The sequence below is a fragment of the Phalaenopsis equestris genome, unplaced genomic scaffold, assembly GCF_001263595.1.
Source record: "Phalaenopsis equestris unplaced genomic scaffold, ASM126359v1 Scaffold000998, whole genome shotgun sequence".
NCBI classification, from domain to species: domain Eukaryota; kingdom Viridiplantae; phylum Streptophyta; class Magnoliopsida; order Asparagales; family Orchidaceae; genus Phalaenopsis; species Phalaenopsis equestris.
This window is the reverse complement of record NW_018165437.1, coordinates 576809-600070: the sequence shown is the minus strand read 5'-3', so window position 1 is coordinate 600070 and position 23262 is coordinate 576809. Positions and strand designations below refer to the sequence as shown.

The 23262-nt window shown below is 35.3% G+C and overlaps 1 protein-coding gene across 1 annotated transcript in view; it reads right to left on the bottom strand.

The window, feature by feature from the left end:
- Positions 1-1369: 1369 nt before the first annotated feature.
- LOC110032668 (protein MRG1) overlaps positions 1370-23262 on the bottom strand; it is an 81369-nt gene continuing 59476 nt past the window's right edge. The window contains exons 8-11 of the mRNA XM_020736370.1: positions 19811-19890; positions 17559-17728; positions 3419-3503; positions 1370-1850 (exon numbers count right to left, since the gene is read on the bottom strand). Of these exons, the coding sequence (XP_020592029.1) occupies positions 1772-1850; positions 3419-3503; positions 17559-17728; positions 19811-19890 (414 nt within the window). The 3' untranslated portion in view covers positions 1370-1771. The remainder of the gene's footprint in view (positions 1851-3418; positions 3504-17558; positions 17729-19810; positions 19891-23262) is intronic.

Here is a 23262-nt window from a genome sequence, read left to right as displayed (position 1 = left end):
AATATAACAGCTTTACTGATTCAAAAGCATTCTTTCAACACCAATCTTTGGACCATTCGCCCAACAACATCAGCAACAACAACAACAACAACAAAATCTTAATCCCACTACGTGAGATCGGCTACATGAATCATTTTCCTTCATTGTGGTCATATTTTCATTTAGTTCTAGTGAATTAAGATCATTTTTTATACAATAAGCCCTAGTCTTCCTAGACCTGCCTCTCCCTTTCTTAACACAACTTGCCCAACACCATCATAAACTTGCTAAAATTTGTTTTTATATGGTCTACATGTCTTGGATTATTGAAAGCAAACAATAGTTAAAATCTTGCTGACACTTTTCATTTATTTTTAATAAATTTTCCTTCACCCTATTTAAAAATAAAACTAAACAAAAAAAAAAAAAAAATCCCATAGAGATCTTCAGACGCCTAGCCACAGCCAATCTTTTTAGCGTCTTGCGCACGAAAAACAAAAAATCCCATTTCTGGCTGTAAAAAATTCAGAAATGGGAGCCATTAATGTTTTTTTTAATTGGATTTGATTTTTTAACATCTAAACTTCAATAGTAATAGGCTGGAAACTGCATCCGTAGAACATTTCCAGCCTTGTGCTCATCTTGCGCACGAAAAACATTAATGGCTCCCATTTCTGGCTGTAAAAAATTCAGGCTAGTTCTACTATGGCTTAAAATCCACTCAAATCACTCGATGTAATCTTAAATTAAATCAATTATATATATATATATATAAAGGAATGGTCGGAAGCTATTAGACGAGCTCCGGACATCCCTAGGTGTGCTAAATATTCAAGTACCACACCGTACGCACAGAAGAAATTGAGCTCATAACCTGAGAGAACTTATGATCTTTAGAGAGACTAATCTCCCAACAGGCCACGAAACGCGCACAATTAACTCAATTATATATATATATATATATATATATAAAATATCAACCAATCACTTGATTCATACACTCATCAACATCAATTTCAAGCCAAAAAATCAAATCCAATTTTGTTTAACTTTCAACTTATTAAGACATTGTGTACTCAATACAAGTAAAAAAAAAATTTATCCATCTAATCAGCATTTTTAGTGCAAAACTCAGCGGAGTCTCAAGTAAGGCTTGCACAAATTCAGAAGATGTACATCCAGTAAATAAACTTGGAAGCAAACATTGGCTGAGAGATTCTCAATGCCAACAAAGTTTCTACCAACTGAAGAACCAACAAAAGAACAAAAAACATTCACTATGAAACCCAACAAAAAAAGACGCATCAGATCATTTTTAATTCAAACTTTACTCACATTCGAAAGAATAATAACGCAGTTATAAAATCAAAGCATAAACCAACCGCATCACATACCCAATTCATTTTACCATTGCTTTCTTAAGATTTTCATTGAAAATGGGAGACGAGCATTTTTTTTTTTATTTCAATTTTCGTGTTGCAGGTTTACCCTCTCCAGTTCAATCAAGCTCTATGCAGTTTAATTACTGCAGAGGATTATACCAAGAAATAGTTTTAAAAAAATATGCTTAAATGTCACAACTCAGCCTATAACTGGATTTCTAGAGTTCTATAGAAAAGGGAAAAGGGTTATTTGGAGAGCTGATATCCGAGTTGGATCTCTTCATTATTGCCAAAGATATCATAGTCGCCCTCCAATTTGGACTAGAGATACTTGACCAGGAGGAAGAAAAACATGCAAACGTGTTTCAGAAATGAATTTGATTTCTGCTAAATGAGCTCCACCCATTGCACTAATCCTCAGATTTTTCCATGCTCTTTGAACCATTATAGGTTGAAAGAAAGAACAAGTTCTGATTTTTCTGAAGGAACCTGCAAGTAAATTAAACAGAAAATTTCACAAATATGAATTTAGATGTACTTTGCTGCCAGATATATAATTAGCAGTAACGTTCATTTCTCCAGCTGATGCAGAGTTTATTGCAATAAACGTTGCTACGATACATTTGTACCCAAAACAGATATGAAGTGAACTCATCTACTACAATGATCAGCAAAACAGATCAGAAATTTGCAGATCTTTGAATTATAATTGGAATAACAATGTTTTCTCTAAACTCCCATTATCAGAACTTCGCAAAATTGCATGAACATTTTATTAACCTTGATAAGACCAACGATATAATATTGGGAAATTAACATATGTACCACACTTTTTCTGGATTTATATATCTAATACCTAAAGTTTGATATAAACATTTATAACACGGTGTACTAATCCTAATGCATTTGACATTTAATGAGTTAGTAAAGTGGTATTTTTTTATATGATGTTAAGAATTTAATTGTTATGAATATAAATATTGAAGTTTAGATGTTAATCATGTAAATACATATGAATTGTGTGATATGCATGTAAATGCCCCTATAATAAAATACAGCAATATGTTAACTGCCAACTACAAATCAAAGCGTTAAGTGAATGCATCCCAGTTCCAAAACTAAAGCTCAAGTAGTTGGAAGAAATTTGATAGAAGATAACTCATCTTCAGAATTCAAGAACAGAGTACCAATTATTAGTGCAAATAACCACATTCAATTCAACTTATTCTAGTAAAAATGAAATCATTCAAGTGAAACCAGAGTTAGTCAACTAAATTTTATTTAGGCTAATGATATCTAAATTCATTATGATGATTAACCAAGGGGCTATTTAGGGCCACTTTATTTTTTGTTTAGTTATATTTTATTTATGTTTTTATTTGAAACAAAATATTTTTAATATTTTTTATTAAGATATGGTTAAAATACTCAAAACACCCAAAAGTTTTTTTAGGTGTTTTCAAAAACATATTTATTTATTTTTAGAAATGAAAAATAAAAACATATTAAACAAACATGTTTTTAAAACAAAGGAAAAATAAATACAAAAAAAACAAAATTGGTCCCAAACAAGCCTTAAGCTATCTAATTATTAGGCTAACCGAGTAAAAAAAAAATATCTAAAAAAATAAAATAGTCGCCCAGCAGGCAGGAATGGGTGCAGAAGAGTTCATTATATTGGCCACAAACATTTTGGACAAAGCTAATGACCATCAAAAAGATACTGATTTATTCTTTGGAATGAATTTTCTTTTTTGAGTTATTTAACTGCTTCAAATAGTTTTTTTTTTTTTACACTAAAGAAAGAAAGAAAAGGAAAAGATAAAATAATGTCAACCAAATTTAAAAATATAAATTACAGAAATTTGGGCATTGCTTGAGATTAATTACATTAATGTTTTGGGTGGTTGGTATGTAAAAACCTCTTTCAATAGATAATCATTCAAGTAATTTAAAACAAATTTTATTAGCTAAACAATGAGCCCGCAAAAGTTGTTGCACTACTAATTAAAAGTAAAATATAGATATAAATGTTACATAGGAAATTGCAAGCATACTTGAGAAGATCTAGTAGCTTCTGCTGCAACTTGCCCGATGCATCCTCTTCCATGTTGACATAAGAGAGCAATTCTGGTAATTTAACTACACGTACAAAAAAAAGTTTAAATAAAAAAGTAAGAGGTGATGATAATTGATAAAATCAGTTCGAGTAAAATTAAAATAAAAAATGTGACCCTACGTTGAACAGAAAACTAATGTATCTTCCAGTATCATCTGAAAGACTCAATAGATTGCATTCTTGGGGACTAGGATACCGTTTAGTGGCAACTACTTAGAATTCAGGTCTGCTTCAAATAAAAAAAAAATAAATACAATATATTTAAAATACTCAGAATTGTTTGGTTAATTATAAGAAAAATTTTGAAATTACTTGGTTGGTATTTGGTTGAAAGTAAAATGAGCAAGGTGCCAAAATAGTCTCCTGACTACAAACAAGAGGCAATTTCAGTCCCAAAATTTATACAACAAGCCTTAAGGTTATTAAGTAAGGTAGGCTACATGAATCCTTTTTCTCCATTGAGTGCTATTGAGTGTCATATTTTCATTTAATTTAATAAATTGAGGTCATTTTTTAAGCAACAAGCCCATCACTTTCTCGGTCAGCCTCTGCTTTTCTTAACACTAGTCAAATTTAAAAACCTCAACTCTCCTAATTGGATCGTCAGATAATCGATGTTTAACGTGACCAAACTATCTTAAGATGACTCTCTAACCTTGTCTGCCACTAGAGCTACGTCAATACTCTCACGGATGCATATATTTCACATTTCGTCTCTAAGTGTAAGGCCACTCATGCACCTAAGCAATCTCATGTTAGCAACACTTTATCTAGTTTTATGCTTCCCTTTTACATGCCAACATTCTGCGCCATAAAACATTGAAGTCTCACCACTATTTTATAAAATGTTACTTTAAGTCTAACCGATACTATTTTATCACACAATAGGCCCGATCCATTCCTCCACTTCAACCATCCAAATTGAATTTTACTAATAACATCCCCATCAATATCACCATCACTTTAAAGAATAGGCCAGACATATCTTAAACATTCACTCATTTTAATGACTTGATCACTCATTGTTGCAACTCCGCCATTAAATCTATAACTACTAAAATTGCATTCCATGTATTCAGTCTTAAATCTATTGAAACAAAAGCCTCAAAACTAAGTTGATCTCTATAATTCAATTTTTTCATAAACTTTTTCTCTAATCTTATCAACAAGTATATCATCAGCGAAAAGCATACACCATTGTACATTCTCCCAAAAATGTCCACTAGGTACATCCATAACTAAAGCAAAAATATATGGGCTTAATATCAATCCCAAAGTTTATAAAAATGCTAAGTTAGTTCCCAAAATATTTAAATGAGGGCTAAAATAGTCCTAATTAGGGACTATTCCAACCCATATTAAAATAGGCTATGGACTAAATTGACACTTTTATAAATGCTGGGACTAAAATAGACAAATGGTCCCCTGCAAAGAGTCAGGAGACCATTTGACACATTTCTCAGAGTAAAATATAACTATTTTTTAACTAACATAATAATTTTCTTTATTTAATCTATTTTAGAAGGATTTTGGGCACTGACACAAGACAACCTCTAAATTCTAGTTTGATCGATGGTACTACAAGAGATGGCACCAACATAGGAATAGAACCAAATGTGCATCAATGAGATCATGAGGATGAAAGTAGCGGGCAGTGAGTATGAGGTAACCAAATGTGCATCAATGAGGTCATGAGCATGAAAGCAGCAAACAGTGAGTATGAGGTGTTGACGCAGAAACATATTTGTGAATGTAAGGATGATTAAAGCGCAGGGAAGCCACGAGCTTACAAGGCAAGGAAAGCTCATAAGCGCATCAAAGAAAGGTTCATGAGCTTAGTGAGATTGTGATGTGCAATGAATATAAAGTTTGCTTGAATGAGCCAAATTTCAATTTCATTATATATATATAATATATTTGATATAATCAAAATTTTTTAGAAAAATATCTTGTTTTTGTTTTGGGCTCAATCAAATATCCAGAGATTAAAAAAAAGCCTTTATTTAAAATACAGTGCACCCTAAATACCTCCAACTAAATAGCCCTTTACAAATTCATAAAATCAGTGAATGAACAATACATAAGAGATGAACGTTAGTCAGTTTAAAAACTTTGCATAGAGCACAAGCTTGAGTTTCAGTGAAATTAATAAGGTGTGCAAGAGTTAGAGATTTAATATTAAGGCTTTGGTTGCAGCATGCAAAAATAGCAAAAGCAGTGATGGCATTGACGATAAAAGCATTCAAGTTTTTTATGATTAAATACTATAGAGAGGATTAGCATCTACTTAGACAAAATCATCACAATAGCACAAATCTTAAACAATAAAAATAGTAGTCAACTTACATCAATAAGTACTATCTAATATTACGAAGGTCGCGTCCCGCCGCTCTGCTAGGGTTCCGCCCCATGGCGAACCCTAGCGTTTCGATTGTCGTTGTTGCTCCGATCTCCACTCTCTCACGCGTCTGTGCGTTGGCATCGTTGATTGTGGAGGAGAAGACGTGCCTCCTGCTGCGTCTTCTTCCACGCATCGCAGCGCCATCATCTGCGTCGCCTAGCGACATTCCCCCTCGCCTTCCGCCAGCGTTGTCGACCGCTCGCCAGAGTTCGCGCCTGCTTGAGTCTGCGCCTGTCTGTGCCAATCGACAGCTTGCTGAAGATATGGTTTTAGAACGTTCCTACGCCGCCGCACTCGTCAGTGATAACCCCGTGTGATAACCCCGTCTCCACCCGTCTCCACCCCTCTTTCGAATATGTTTCTGCAACGATACCACGACAATTTTGCTCTTGGAATTGAAACTGAATTTCTCAAAAAAACTTCCCGTAAAAATGGCAAACTTGCAATCTTTCTCACTGAGGGAGAGATCTCCACCTTAGCTGCGCCCTGCCGACTGTTCTTAGTAGGTAAGTTTCTTTATGGAAACCCTATTATGGAAACCCTAAACTTGAGAACCCTAAACTTGAGCTAATTCGAAAAGACTTTGAGCAAATGAAGCTGAAAGGGGGTTGAAAGATCAGTAAATTGGATGGTCGCCACATTCATATTCAATTATCAAATGACGAAAACTACACTCATTTGTTTGCGAGAAGAGTTCTTCGAATAAAAAATCAGGTGATGAAGGTTTTAAAATGGACGGTGGACTTTGACCCTCGTACTGAAACTCCTACCATTTCTGTTTGGCTGCGCTTCCCAAGTTTGAAGATCCACCTTTTTTATCAAAAGTTTCTCTTCGCTTTAGTGATAGTATACGGTAAACCCCTCAAAGCTGACACGCCTACAGTAAATCTGACTCGACCTTCAGAAGCCAGAATTTTAATAGAAATTAATATTACTTTACCTTTTTCGGGAGAAATATGGATTGGCACACAACATCAGGGATTTTGGCAACAAACAGAACTTGAACAGATACCAATGTATCGTACCCAATGTCGTATGTTTGGACATTCTTCTTCTCAATGGACATTCTTTTGGACATTCTTCTTCTCAATGTTATCAGTTGCATCTGAATTTAAAACATTCAAGTAAAAACGCTTATGGATCTGCCCCACCTCATATCTATCCCTTCTCCGCTCATGAGTGCATCCACAGACTATTGAAACACCAGTTAACACGATGTTACTTCCCCTTCCCACTACCGGAGACAATACTGTCTCTGTTCTTCCGACTGATATACTGGCAGATGGTTTACTTGGGTCCGATAATCAGGATAGTATTGAAGCTCCACATCCCCAGAATGCATCAGGTGTTGAAGACACCATCTCTTCCGAATCATAATGTTGTTACTGCTAGTCAGGAGTTGGGGGCTCATTCTCTCCTACATGCCCAACAATTTGTTGACCACACTAATCAGATGAGTCAATCCTCGGATGATAAATGGTAGGTATACACATCTAGAAAGAAAAAGAAGAATGGAGACACACCCCAGCTTGGGAACTTAATGGATGATACTCTAATAAATTCGGGAAATGAAACGACACTCAGCAATTTGTTAGTTGTCTCTGCTCCTAGAACCAGAGGCAGAGGTAAAACCAAGCTGGCTCGTGCGTAGCAGCTTACTTCCTGCAAGTTTTTTTTTTTTTTTTATGTTTTATCTATGTTTCATCCTTTTAGGATGCTAGTGTCTGATGTATCGTATGGGTAGGGCACCTTTTTTGGGGTCCTCTCATACAACCTCTATGTATCTTTTCAATTTCAATAAAGTTAGCCCTTGGGCGTTTATAAAAAAAAAGTACTACCTAAAAAAATCAAATGAAATTATGATTGACAAGACTATTGTTTTACTAAATTGTGAGAAATGTAAACTTTGCCGCCTGCACAACAAAATCTAAAGCCAACTCAGCAATTTATGATAATAACATGAATCCAATCGCTGATCTGTTAGAAACATAGACCACCCTTACTTTCAAAAATACCATATTCCTATCATTTTTTTTTTAGTGACTCGATACTGCATCGAGTGTGAATACTTAATGATTGTCCGATTACATGTACCGTCTAAAAATCTCAGTATCCCTCACTAACCAGAAAATTTTACTCATAGTATGAGCATTGCACTGAATTTTGAAACTTCCATGTTTTCTGCATCCTTATCAAGCAATGGCACATAAAACAATAAACAGAAAATTGCACAAAATTCAACTAATGATACATAGATGAGCAAATATCAAATTTATTATGTAGTAAAACAGGTAACAAACTATCCAATCATGACATATGCGACATTGACTATAAGATTGATTATTATTATTATAGGCTTAATAATTGATGAAATATGGGAGTTAAATATTTCATCAATTTTAAGCCAATAAAAACTAATCAATCTTGCAGCCAATCTTGCAAGTCTTAATTGGATAGTTTGTTACCTGTTTTACTACTATTTTTTTTTATTTATCTATTTCAAGATATCCATTCCAATAATTCTTTATTTCATAAACAGAACTTTAGGGTTTGTTATCATATTTATTGAATAATTTGCATAGGGTTTGTTAACATATTTATTGAATAATTTGCATGCAGGATTCTCTCTATCATATTCAGTTTCTCTCTCCTCTCGAAAAATTATATTTTCAATAAGATTTCAATAGCTTACCATTTCCCGATTCTATCTTGTCCACTTAACGTTTGCTAATTCTCTTCCGTTAAATTTCCCCCAAGCTGATATTTTACTAATTTTTTTCATCTCATTACTCTTTGCTTCCCCACTAGGTAATCTCATGTGACTCTCTCTCTCTCTCTCTCTCTCTCTCTCTCTCTCAATGCTGCTTCCCTGGAAACACAGCATTTATAATGGTAACACGAATGCAACAACAGATCTATCGAAGCAATAAATGCCATATGGAAGTATCACCATTACCGAAGTTTTAGCAGTCCACAATTCAAGTGATTCAATATTTTAGCTGCATCAAACTGCCAAGCAAAATTAGAATTATGAAGACTCTGTGCTTTACCTGATCAACCTGATTGCTAGTATATATTTTCTTTTAAAATTGTCATTGCCGGGTCCTAAGTCCCGGCTGCGAAAAGTTGAGGGTTGCGTTAAGTAGTCGACAACCAGCATAAAAATTTAGTCGAAAAAACATGAAGTGAATCTGTTATGTTGGCGCCTAGCCTAAGGGCAAATTTGTCTTTTGTATGCCTACGAGCAATTAGTATTTTATTTTATTATTATTATTATTGCTGGTTATAAATAAGCTTGTTATATCTAAAATTAGGTTTATGAAAGAGATGTGATGTGATTGAGAGTTTAGGTCGAGGGTTTGAGAGAAATTTTCTACCTCTTGAAATGTAGAAATTGGGAGAAATCGTCAGCTTCTCGAATTGAAGGTGTTTATCTTTTGTACTCTTGTTGATTTGCTAGAATTATTAAAGAAAATATTTGTATTTGCCTTAATTTTTATAAAAAAACTATGTCGATTTTGACATCAGATCGTAAACGCCCGGGATCGTCACATAGTTGCGACCAAGCAACAGTTGGATCGCAGCGTGCAATCGGATCAAGCAACAGTTGGATATCATTGCTACAGAAGGGATTCAACAATTTTTCTTGTTCAGTTGTTCTTCCAGCTCTTCTTCACAGAATTCATTATTTTAGTCGATGAGGATCCCACCTTGAGTTCTTTTCTCAATGGAATCGAGCTGATATAGCACTTGGCAGAGTAATCGTTGTATGTCATCCATGGTATAATCCTCTAATCAGATCAAATAAATTGTCTCCTCTAATGCATGGCTATGGTTTTTAGAGTAGAAAGGTGGAAGGAGGCTTGTAGAGTAGCGGGAAAAGAATAATTTTGAGGGTGATATGAGGGGATGCTAGCATCCTAGGATATGACTAGCATTTAGCTAGCTCTGGTAACAAATGACACCCATTAACCCAAAAAAATCAATAGGAAGGTAAATGTCATTACTAAAAACAAATATGCGATTACAATCCAAACACTCTTGAAAGGGAAAATAACAACAAACACCCACAAGCCTGGATCTCGAGGTGGTGATGATGGTCGTTAGGGGTTTGGAAAGGTGACGGCAAGGTAGAAAAGGGGTTGGAATGTGAGGTAAATAGCAATAAAACAATGGGGGCTTGCTGTCTTGGGCGGTAATAAGCAGGATAAAACGAAAAGAGCATAAGGAAAGCAAGAACAGTGGCAGCACCTTGCTGTTTGGGTGGCAGCACCAAGGTAGGTGTGTGGACAACAAGGAACAAGAGCCGTTTGTTGTTCGGGGGTGGCGGCAGCAGGGTAGATGGGTTTTAGGCTAGCCGTGAGAGTTGATTTCTAGTAGAAATGGTTGGGACAGTAGGGCAACGGCAATAGCAAGTAGTAGGAATGACCGAGGGTGCTGAATGGGCAAGGAAAGCAACTCGTTGTTGGAGATGGCGTCAGCAAGCTGAAACATGAATAGCAGTGGCTGGAAGATAGAAAAACTGCAGAGAAACAACAGCAGGCAGACGTTCTTAGATGGCCAAAGCAATGGATGGCGACCGAAAGCGATGTGGGGAGGATACTGAAGGACATAGGGAAGATAATTGCCACATTGGGAGTGCGACTTAGCCAGAGAACCACCCAAACCCTCGCTGGGAAAAGAGAGATGCTAGCGGCTCTCTAGCAAGAACTCATGAAAAAACTGCCTTTCAAACTCTAATACAACGCATATAGGAAATAACCAAATAAGAATAAATGGTAACAATTAAGAAAGCTTAAAAAGAAGGAAAATAAAACTTTGGCACATCTCCTACAATCACACGAGTCGTGGCTTGCGTCCCACATCCAAAGCGTGAGCACTCCCGCATCAGACGTTTTGAAAGAGTGATTGATAAAAATGTCATACCAAAAAGCACAAAGTTTAGTTCATAGTTGGATAACAAATATTCCTCAAAATCAACCCGAGAGAGTAAAAATTGACAACTAGAGAAGCTTATACATCAATATATTAGATCTTTCACTAAGCTAAACTCGACCCATGTTACTTTATATGGTACTCAAAATATAGGCATAGTTCAAGAAAATTGACACAACAAGCAAAAAATCTACATTATAAGAAGACTTTTTATGGCAAAATCTTTTGGTGAGACAAATTGAATGAGAAGACATAAGAGATATGGAGGCAGACAGGAAAACAAGTTTTCTTATCTGTTTGACCAAAAAAATATTACATTTTAGAGAACAAAATTTCCAAGTTGGTAGATGATAGGATTCAAAAGATCCCAGATAATAGCCACTTTATGTAAGCGTAAATAAACAACACTTATTATCACCAAAGCCATTAGATGAATTCATTCATATCCATTACGAGGTTATTTGGCTGCAAGTATTAGGAGTATAAATGTAAAAGAAATGAATGAGTGTAAATTTTTTTGGTGTCTGAATTTAAGTTTAAAAAAATATAAAGCAGTCGTACAGGAAATTTGGAACTCAAAATGCAAATTTATATAAATTTTGGAATTTTCCCAAATCAAACAAATTTCAAATGAATGAAAAACTCAAAAGTGCGTGCTCTCATCTTCCCTACCAGTAACCATGTGCCACGGCTGCACGCCAACACATACTCTTATTTTAATGTATTTGAAATAAATCACAACAGAAAAAACACTAGTAAATTTGATTTGCTTCAAATCAAACAACTCAAATTCTAAAATACATACAATTCTCTTACCATGGATTTCTAAAAGCATGTAAGTTAATAACATACAACCAAACAACCCTCAAAAGATCCTTTATTTCCTTTTCTTTATTTCCTATTTTTTTATTTCTAAGTAGGGTTTTTAATTGGGATACTATTTATATGTTGTTTTATTCTGGTTTGGAGATTTTTTTGCTAATGTTCTGTTATTTTAAAATGTTTTCTCTTGATAATTTCGATTGGAGTGCTGCATCTTTCGATATTTTTCAGTCCGTGTTGTGACCTGATAGAAATGAGGTGGAGATCTCTACCGGATGTTTGGAGACCTCCGTCGTCATCCAACTTACAGAAAATTGTACTCACAGCAGAAAATCTGTTGTTTTCTGTTCAAACGAGCTGTCCAGCCGCCCACACCTCGCCAATTCGACGTTAGGCAGCTGTTTTCAGTCCGGCAGTCATTCAACTCAGCCCGCCTCCTGTCCCACCACACATTTCGCTTCCTAAAACCTTCCCAACACCTCCACCTGTTGTTTACTCCCATCGCCATTCAAACCAGTTTTAGCCACCCCCAACCTTTTCCAATATGTTTTGTGCTTTATCACATTGTCTAGGAACCCTAGAATGGTGTCATTTTTTATCAAAACTAGCCAAAGCCAGAGCAAATCTTGTTTGAAAGAATAAGGCGGGATGTTGCCGAGAAGAAACCCTCATCGAGATGCTCAAGAAATTATCATGGAGGACATGCAATAGTGAATCCTCCAACTGCAGCGGAGGCTTACCTCCTTTCAGAGGAGACAATTGGGTGAGGTCATCCAAAACCACAACGATGACTCTTGAGATCAATAGAAGAAAGTAAATCCCTTCCATCCAGCAATTTACGGAGACAAAGAACAGTTACCTGGACGATACAAAATGAAATATCAGAGGAGAAACCCAAATCTTGGAGCAAATGTGGATTTACCAACTTTTGACAATTGCATGGATCCAAATGAGTTTATCGAGTGTCTTCAAATACAAAAGCAAAATTTTTAGTACAAGGATGTTTCTTAGGACAAGAGAATTAAAATGATAGCCATCAAGCTCAAGAAAAAAGTTTCATTGTGGTGAGAGAACCTGAAACTTACTCGGCAACGTGAAGTTAAGACTAAGATCACTAGGTGGTCCAATATGACAAGAAAAGCGAAGCTTAACTATCTTGCCCCACATTAGCGACAAGACATGTTCATATAGCTCCACAACTTGCACCAAAGAGATAGTTCTTTGAAGGATTACAAAGCTAATTTTGCACAACTTATTTTGAAATGTGCTTTGGTAGGACTAGAAGAGCACATTATAGCGAGGTACCTTAGAGGACTGAGGTCGTCTATTAGTAATGTCTTGCAGCTGCAGCAAGAATTAAAATGATAGCCATCAAGCTCATGAAAAAAGTTCATTATGGTGGGAGAACCTGAAACTTACTCAGTAACAAGAAGTTAAAACTAAGATCACTAGGTGGTCCAATATGACAAGAAAAGCGAAGCTTAACTATCTTGCCCCACATTAGTGACAAGACATGTTCATATAGCTCCACAACTTGCACCAAAGAGATAGTTCTTTGAAAGATTACACAGCTACTTTTGCACAACTTATTTTGAAATGTGCTTTGGTAGGACTGGAGGAGCACATTATAGTGAGGTATCTTAGAGGACTGAAGTCTTCTATTAGTAATGTCTTGCAGCTGCAGCCATATTGGTCCCTATTAAACATACAAACTCTAGTTATGAAGGTAGAGAAACAATGTTACTAGGTGACAAACACACCTTACAGGTAAAGTTCAACCCCAGCATGAGATTGCAAAAATACACCCAATGGAGCACCCAAGCTGACACCACCCGAAGATAAGTCAATCATGGAGCTTGTCAGCACTCCCAAATCCATTTCAGCCTGGCGAATTTGGGCACAATGCATCAAATTGCCCAAACAAGAAAATGATTTCTTTCATCGACCAGGGTACCATGGAGGAGGCAGTGGATGAAAACCGAGGAGATTGAAGAGTATTAGCTTGTGGCATACGAGGGAGAATGCTAGTAATTCAAGTTGAGCCCAAAAGAGAGACTCTGACAAGATTATCAATGGTTGCCCTACAAGATATAGAGTCTGAGAAAATGGATGTTCATATAGAGTTTGAAGATGTGACGCCACAAACTACCTTTTTGCAGGCGTTATGAGAAGCATCAGGACTACCCTTGGTTATCCAAGAGGTGCATAAGCTCGAGGGACCGATATTAGACACATGTCAAAACCAGATAAAAGAATTTCAGTATTTTAGACATACAACCAACTATCTAAATTACCACTGCTGAGTGAGGTCTAACATATCATAAATGAGAAGTTTTTTAGCAATTCTCGTTAAGTCCCTATGGAATAAGCTTGGTATTAAAATTCAATTTACTTCAGCAGTGCACCCAACAACATATAACTAGACGAAAGGGGTGAACCAAAGGGTTAGACATTTCCTTTGATGCTTTGTGGGAAAGAACATCTAACAGTAGGATGTCGGTCCTTCCAGAGAAGAAGAAAAAGCTTCTCCTTGCTCTGGAGATCGACGCGGAGCATCTGTTCCGCAACCGCAAGATCATAGGAGCAGTAAAATGCGCAATCGAAGGGATCCTGAAAACCGTCGTCCGAATTTCTTTTTTATATAAGATTTTATTCTTCTCTAGTTTATTTCATATTCGTATATTTCATTTTTCTTTATTTCCTATTTTTCTTTTTTCCAAGTAGGGTTTTTATTTGGGAGACTATTTATATGTTGTTTCATTTTGATTTGGAATTTTTTTTGCTATTGTTATGTTATTTGGAGATGTTTTCTCTTAGATATTTTGATTGGAGAGTTTCATCATTAAATTTCTTTCAGGCGCTGTGTTTGTAGCCTAATAGGATCTAGGTGATGATCTCTCACGGATGTTCACAAACCTCCTTCATCGTCTAACATGCAGAAAATTGTTGTTTGCAGCAGGAAACCCATTGTTCTCTGTTCCATCTCTCTGTCCATCCACCCGCACCTCACCGATTCATCATTAGACTGCTGATTTCAGTCTGGACAGCAGTCAAACTCGCCACAACCGCTGTATCACCGCATGTTTCGCTTCCTGCAACCCTTCCCAATGCCTCCATCTGCTGTTTACAACCAAAAACTACCTTTTGTTGCTTCAAGTTCAAATAAAATTTTTTTGCTATTTTGTTATGTTATTTGGAAATGTTTTCTCCTAGTTATTTTGATTGGAATGCTGCATCATTAAATTTCTTTCAAGTTGTGTGTTTTTAAGCTAATAGGATCTAGGTGATAATCTCTCACGGATGTTCGCAGACCTCCATCGTTTAACCTGCAGAAAATTGTTGTTCGCAGCAGGAAACCGCTGTTATATGTTCCGTCTCTCTGTCCATCCACCCGCACGTCACCGATTCTTCGTTAGGCTGCTGATTCCAGTCCGGACAGCAGTCGAGCTCGCCCCAACTGCTGTATCACCGCATATTTCGCTTTCTGCAGCCCTTCCCAACGCCTCCAACGGCTGTTTACAACCAAAAACTACCCTTCGCTGCTTCTAGTTCACTGTCTCATTGCCGTTAACTCCAGTTTTCCACACCCCCCTCCCCTCCTCCTAGAACAGTGTAAAAAAAAAGTTAATTAGCAACTCAAAACTAAACTTCAGAGCTCAAGCAAGAGTGTAAGTAATTTCCCCCAAATGATGACAACCATCATGTGGGAATCCTACTCCATCAATTTCAGCTCTATTTAATGCGTGGTAGCTAAGAATAGTAAAATTCTTGCATTATATTTTCACCTTTTAACCTTTTTGGTGGTAGCTAAGATGCAAAATAGCATGCTCTTCTTCACCCATTACCATTTCCTTTTGAGGGCTCGTTTGGGACCGCAGTCAGACTGCATTGTGGCGGCGAGTCGTAATATTTTGTTGTTTCGGCGTCCCGCTCGCTGCGGCAAGCGAATTTGGAGGAATGCTGGCCGCGGATCGAACCCCGCGGCTCACATTCGTAGGGGAGATATTTGTAGTGCTCGTCCATAATACCCCTCCCGGCTCTACCCTAACCAAATTTCTTCTTTTCAATGTCGAAGCTCTCACGGCCCCCTTCCCCCTGTCGTGTTGGTTTGATTCCTTTGCTCGACTCTGGCTCGCGCTCCTCCCTCACTGTCGAGTCAGGTATCCTCTCCCTTCTCCCTGTCGCTCCCTCCCTGTCACATGATCAGAAATTTTTTCTTTCTAATAGATATATATTTTATCTTGAAAAGATGGTTTTTAAGTTCCTCTGTAACACACTGTGATTATTTCCAGATCTTAATCTTTTGTACTATCTTTTTTAGGATTCATGAATCATTTTGCCTATACATTTTTAAAAGTCAAATAAAGGGGAAACCGTTAAGAGGTTATCATTAATCTTTATCACATTTTCTTTTCCTGTGTACGAGAGGAATCTTTGAACCCACGAAACTAGGGAATTACTAATTTTATAATTCTATTACTGCATATCAACCACATTCTTCACAAGCACAACCAATTTGGGTGACTAGAGTAAGCTTTGAAAAAAAGATAATAAATATTATGGTGACAAAAATTTCATACATGATGCATTGTTACAAATTATTTAAACCATTTCAACTTAAGTATTTGCAATGAAGTAAGCATTAAGCTGAGCTAATTTGATTGGGATGAAAGGTAATGTTGATGGTGGTTTCCCGTCAAAGAGTTTGATGGTGTGCATTCTTCATCTTTCTATTGAACTAAAAATATATTGAGTTTCAATTTTTACTCCAAACCTTCTATAGGAATCTGAGAGTTTTTCAGTAACTATCGCATATTTTTTTGCTTATATCACAAATAACAAACCTGTTTATTGACCAGAGGATTATGGAGGTCTTGGTCCTAGTGTGGCATATAGCTAAGTTCTAAGAAATGATTTAAGAGAAGCTTTCTTTTCTTAAGCCTCTTTACATAGGGAAAACTAATTGACAAGGACACCATTCTGCATTTGGCTGATGTTTGGGAATCCATAATACATGAGATTTGACTGTTTTGACCCTTATCGTGTGAGCTTTTGATTTATATCAAACAGTATTTGTTTCTTTCATTATTACTGCTGTATAATCTTTGATGATCCCATAGTTCCTCGAAGTTCATGCATGGGTTCTTCTTTCTACCCTGCAAGTTCATCTTCTGGACTCTGGATGGTTTGAGCGTGGTTTTCTTCTATGGTTTAACAGCTCTTCGTTTGATATTAAGCATTGAATCGAACATATATAACAAATATTTTTTTGGTTTTTATATTACAACAGCTATTGTCAAAAAAGGTGGAGGAATCTATGTTTTAAAACCTGCAATTTCATTCTAATATAGCAGGTTGCAGCGTAATTGTGTAGTTTCACTTGTATCAAGTGTTTTAAAAATAATATCATCATTATTTTACATGTAATTGTATTAGGTTTTTTTTCTTTTTCTTTAGCACTTTCGATATTCACAGTTAAGTGAGTTGTGTATCTGAACTTTCTTTTGTTTTGAAATGAATTTCTGATTCTGAATTATCAAATATGTTGCTGTCACAGCTCTATTTCAAACAGCTTTACTAATCAGAGGCAGAATGACCATTTTTCCAACCACGGTTGTTTTCACACAGCTACAAAAAACAGATAGTCAGTTTCCCCACAGTAGCTTCCTGAAACAGCGCAACTACAGCTGAAAAGCTGAGAAGCTGCAGCTGCCCCAAATAGACCCCGAGTGAGATAGGAATGATCTACTAAACGAAATTGAGGTCTAACAACATTCACAAAAAATTAGGAAGCCAATTAGATGAGTCAGAGACCTCATGCACATATCAAGATAATAAACTATATATTATTATAATATGCATAGTGTTACAAATTGGTGAACATATACAAAATTAAAGAAATATGATAAAATATGCATACCAAAAAGACGAAGAAGATGTTCAGCCCCATAAATAGATGATGGAGATATGCTATCATGGACCGCTTCTTGGTATTGTTGGCGCTCCTTTTTGTACAACAGCATGAGGGGTAATGCTTTGTCAAAATAACATCGTATACCCTTCAGAATCTCCACAACAGATTCAGCAATCCTTTAAAAACATCAAGACAAACATAAAAGATATGAATGAGATAATTTTAAGCAAAATGTTTCAAGCTTATTGAAAATAAAAAAAGATATGCAGGTGATGGATGGGAAGAAATGTGAAAGAACTCATAGAACAACTTACTATAAGTTAACCAATCCAGTTTGAATTATTAACGAATCCATAGAAAATATGATTTCATAAATTAGACATAAATCAATTGAGAAGAAGAAGATAATAGCACCCACGTCAATTTTATTGTGCTCAAAAACATGAAAAATTATGAAGAACACAAGTTATTACATTAGAAAAAAACAAGACAACAACAGGAGCAAGAACACGAGTATACACACAAATGTGGCCCTTGCATCAAATCTCAGTTCATATGAGATAAATAATGGCAGTCTAAAACTTAAGGTCTCAAGTTTCCTAGTGAGATGTCATATAAGAAATTAAATGGTTTAGCAATATGAACTAGCTTAACAGGAAATTATAGGCTTGGAAAAAAGTTTGGGTCCAGTAGATTAATTAATCAACAGGTAACCAAACAAATCATATTCCACACAATTGCAGACAGATTACTAAGATGCATTAAAAAAAACAACAATCTCATCCCTCAATAAAATTTATTTCCCACTTTGATATTGAAATCCTATCTCACATCAAATTTTGAGTTGAGCCTATAGGGTAGACATGTCCTAAAGATTGTAAAGCAACCATGTCGTAAATGTTGTTCAAGTAACCATGTCCTAAAGATTGTGAAAATCAAAAACAAACTAAAGAAATCCAACTATTTATTTCTTAATTTGTTCAAGCTATAGTTTGGTTATATTAGCTTAGCTAGAAGTATGCTAGCAAAAATGTTATGGAACAATATGCGATAATCTGCATTCCTATTTCATTAATTTTTCCAATTTCAATACCGCACTCTTGTTAATCGTGGTATATCTTATTTGTAGAAAACATAACTAGTTTTTCAGCTGCTACGATACAAACATTAGCAACAAAAAAAGGTTTTGCTTCCCAAAATGATACAGCATGCAGAATAATCATAAACAGCCAATCTAGTGACGAGAGAAATCTTCCGCATTTACATTTTAAAAGCTTATAGAATTCTCTTTGGCATCACTCCTACCCAAACATAAGGTCTCAAGTTCCCTAGTGAGATGTCATATAGGAAATTAAATGGTTTAGCAATATGAACTAGCTTAACAGGAAATTATAGGCTTGGAAAAAAGTTTGGGTCCAGTAGATTAATTAATCAACAGGTAACCAAACAAATCATATTCCACACAATTGCAGACAGATTACTAAGATGCATTAAAAAAAAACGATAATCTCATCTCTCAATAAAATTTATTTCCCACTTTGGTATTGAAATCCAATCTCACAGCAAATTTTGAGTTGAGCCTATATAGGATAGACATGTCCTAAAGATTGTAAAGCAACCATGTCGTAAATGTTGTTCAAGTAACCATGTCCTAAAGATTGTGAAAATCAAAAACAAACTAAAGAAATCCAACTATTTATTTCTTAATTTGTTCAAGCTATAGTTTGGTTATATTAGCTTAGCTAGAAGTATGCTAGCAAAAATGTTATGGAACAATATGCGATAATCTGCATTCCTATTTCATTAATTTTTCCAATTTCAATACCGCACTCTTGTTAATCGTGGTATATCTTATTTGTAGAAAACATAACTAGTTTTTCAGCTGCTACGATACAAACATTAGCAACAAAAAAAGGTTTTGCTTCCCAAAATGATACAGCATGCAGAATAATCATAAACAGCCAATCTAGTGACGAGAGAAATCTTCCGCATTTACATTTTAAAAGCTTATAGAATTCTCTTTGGCATCACTCGTATCCAGGGTTACATATGCAGCCTAGTCCTTTGTTGCTTGACAAAATGTATAATTTCCAACAATGCCATTTATGGCTTTGCCATCTTTCAATCCTAATGCTTTTGTAGTTCTCGATCTATTACAATCGTCCTTATGATAAAAGATGATTCCTTTATTCATAGAATACATGCCACTATCACACTCGGTTAGTAAATAACAAAAAATGTGTAAAGTAGGAACTTACATGCCATCCTTTTTAGTTCGATACTCTAGGTACTTCTTCAAAATATCATCAACATTTGGCGAGCGAGGAAGCTTGACAAGCTGCACCCATGCAATCTCAAGTTAAGCTTTACTCATTAAGCAGGGGAAAAGAAAAAAAAAGAAAAAAAAAAAGAACAGTTGTCCTTTCTTGACAGAGTATCAGAAAGAAAAAAGAAACTAAATTGTACTCATTTTGGGAAAATAAAATGAAAATAGAAGAATCCTTTATGAAAAATAAAATTAGAGCAAATAATGGCTAAAGATCTATCAGCACCATGAAATAAGTTATTAAATCATCAGAAGGTTCTGGTATGCCGAAGTGTTTTGGAAAACAATTGATGAAGAAATAACACTAGTATTTGGTACACAATTTATGAAGGCGAGAATGATCACCAAAAGCAGCTTTTGCTCAATAGCATATAGGGCCTCTATGGCTACCATTGTAAATTTATGGTGCAACTACTCTCATCACATGGACGAGCTGCTTTGGGTGGCTAGGATCTAAAAAATTATTGATTTTTCTCTCTAAAATCAACCGTGTATTGGGGACCAAAAACCAAAATGGAAACCATGACAAAAATGATGCAAGATACACCATGCAATTCAACGGTTATGGAAAAAGTCAACAAATTATTATGCCAAAAGAAATAACAATCCTGATTACCAACTTCCCAGAGGCCAGTTGGGATAGTTATCATTATTATTATTATTTTATCAACGTTGCTTTTGCTTTCTTTATATTCTACCATTAAACAAAAACCTTTTTTTTTTCTTATTCAACTATAAACAACACAAAAAAAAAATATGTAGTTTATCTCAAAACTCATAAGTCCTGTGCTAAATTGCCTCTACTCAGACTACAACTGGAGGGTACAAGGTTTCGAATGAGCTAAACGGAACTTTGCCTCAACAATTTGAAATGATAAATAAAAAATCATTAATGGTAATGAATGCTTCATCCTTAAGCCCTAAGCTAGCACCCATATCCTTGAATCAAGTAACGTAACAAGCTTCAGCATCATCTGGAACCATTACAGCCAACAAATTGACCTTGACCAACTCAGGGTTTCCAATCTCCTCCAGATGGAAAAGGACGTGAGCATGCAACTTCCTTCACCCAGTTCAGTTGCATTAGCATCAGTAGCAACACCTATAAAAATGCCTCCAGCTTGTAGGAGACGTTCATGGAGCTTGTTATCATGGGTTGCTAACACATCAACAGCAATAAAAGATATAATCGCAAGAAAAAGCTAGTGTTGGAAGGGGAAGAACCAAGGGTAAAGAACTTGAGAGAACTATTTTCAAAATATTTAAGGAATTTAAAACTTATTTGGAGTATTTCCAAAATAAGTTATTTTCTTCCTAACACACTACAAAAACAACTGAACAAACTTATCTTATGATTATTTTAATTTATTTAAATTGAAAAAAGACTGAATAATTGATTTCAAATAGACATATTCAATTGCTAGTTCATATAGCATGCTAAGCCATACAATCAAAAGTAAATAAATTATAAATGCAATATTTTAATGTAGAAAATACCAAATAAAAGCAACAATGAAATTATAAGATAAGGAATTACTAGTATGGCAACCTTTAATTTTGAAATTGACAAAAACGTTGTTAATTGCAAATCATGATGGCAATTGCATTTAGAGACATTTTGAGGCTTATCTTACACCATTCTAGGGTTCCTACAAGAAGTTTATGAAGAGGATGGAATGGGACTTGGGAAGTGGAATAGTGAGTGCGGGTTCAAAGATATCTGACAATGATAAGCGCCTTCTGAAAACAATAAAGAGATCCCTAAAACGACGAAGTAGGGATGGCAAGAAGATTCAAAACCTCTTCCTGCAAAAACTATAGACACTCAAAGTACGAAATATAGACTACAATCTCCAAAATACTCAAAACAAAGCTAGCTACCGCAAATTAACAAAATACAAAATATATAAAACTTTCTCAATAAAAATAAACCTAATTAGAAATAGAGAAAAAGAAAATTAAAAAATAATGAAAAAAAAAAAAGAAAATTGGGCTGGAATCAAAAAACTGGCCATCTTTTGTGGTTCACCATTCTGCGATCATAGGAAATCGTGGAAATCCTACTGCATGTGACTGAATGCGGTTTTGCATTTGCCTTTGCCCCCAGTTCAGTTGAATTAGCATCAATAGCAACACCGATAAAAATGTCTCCAGCTTGTAGGAGATGTTCATGGAGCTTGTTATCATGGATTGCTAACACATCAACAGCAATACAAGATATAATCGCGAGAAAAAGCTAGTGTTGGAAGGAGAAGATCCAAGGGTAAAGAAGTTGAGAGAACTATTTTCAAAATATTTAAGGAACTTAAAACTTATTTGGAATATTTTAAAAATAAGTTATTTTCTTCCTAACACACTACAAAAACAACTGAACAAACTTATCTTATGATTATTTTAATTTATTTAAATTGAAAAAAGACTGAATAATTGATTTCAAATAGACATATTCAATTGCTAGTTCATATAGCATGCTAAGCCATACAATCAAAAGTAAATAAAGAATAAATGCAATATTTTAATATAGAAAATACCCAATGAAAGTAACAATGAAATTATAAGATAAGGAATTATTAGTATGGCAACCTTTAATTTTGAAATTGACAAAAACGTTGTTTATTGCAAATCATGATGGCAATTGCATTTAGAGACATTTTGAGGCTTAACTTACACCATTCCAGGGTTCCTACAAGACGTTTATGAAGAGGATCTAATGGGATTTGGGAAGTGAAATAGTGAGGGCGGGTTCAACAGTATTTGACAGTGATATGCACCTTCTGAAAAACAACAAAGAGATCTCTAAAACGACGAAGTAGGGATGGCAAGAAGATTCAAAACCTGTTCCTGCAAAAACTACAGACACTCAAGGTAGGAAATATAAACTACAATCTCCAAAATACTCAAAACAATGCTAGCTACCTCAAATTAACAAAATACAAAATATATAAAAATTTCTTAATAGAAATTAACCTAATTAGAAATAGAGAAAAAGAAAATAAAAAAAAATAAAAAAAGATAATTAGGCTGGAATCAAAAAATTGGCCATCTTCTATGGTTCGACATTTTGTGATCACAGGAAATCGTGGAAATACTACGGCATGTGACTGAATGCGGTTTCGCATTGGCCTTTGCCCCCGCGTACCACTTGTGTCTCGCACTACCCGGGAAGTAGCTTTGTCTTCTTTCTATAAAGCTTCTAAAATTGATCTACCACAATCATAAGAAAATTATGATGCACAGATACTTCTGAGTAAGGAACTGTGTAGTGTTAGATAATTTTTGGACACCAACACAAGCTGAAAACGTGTTGGACACGTCAAGGACATGTCCGATTTAAATAATATTAAAATAAAAAAGGAACACACATGCCATAAATTAGTGAATTAA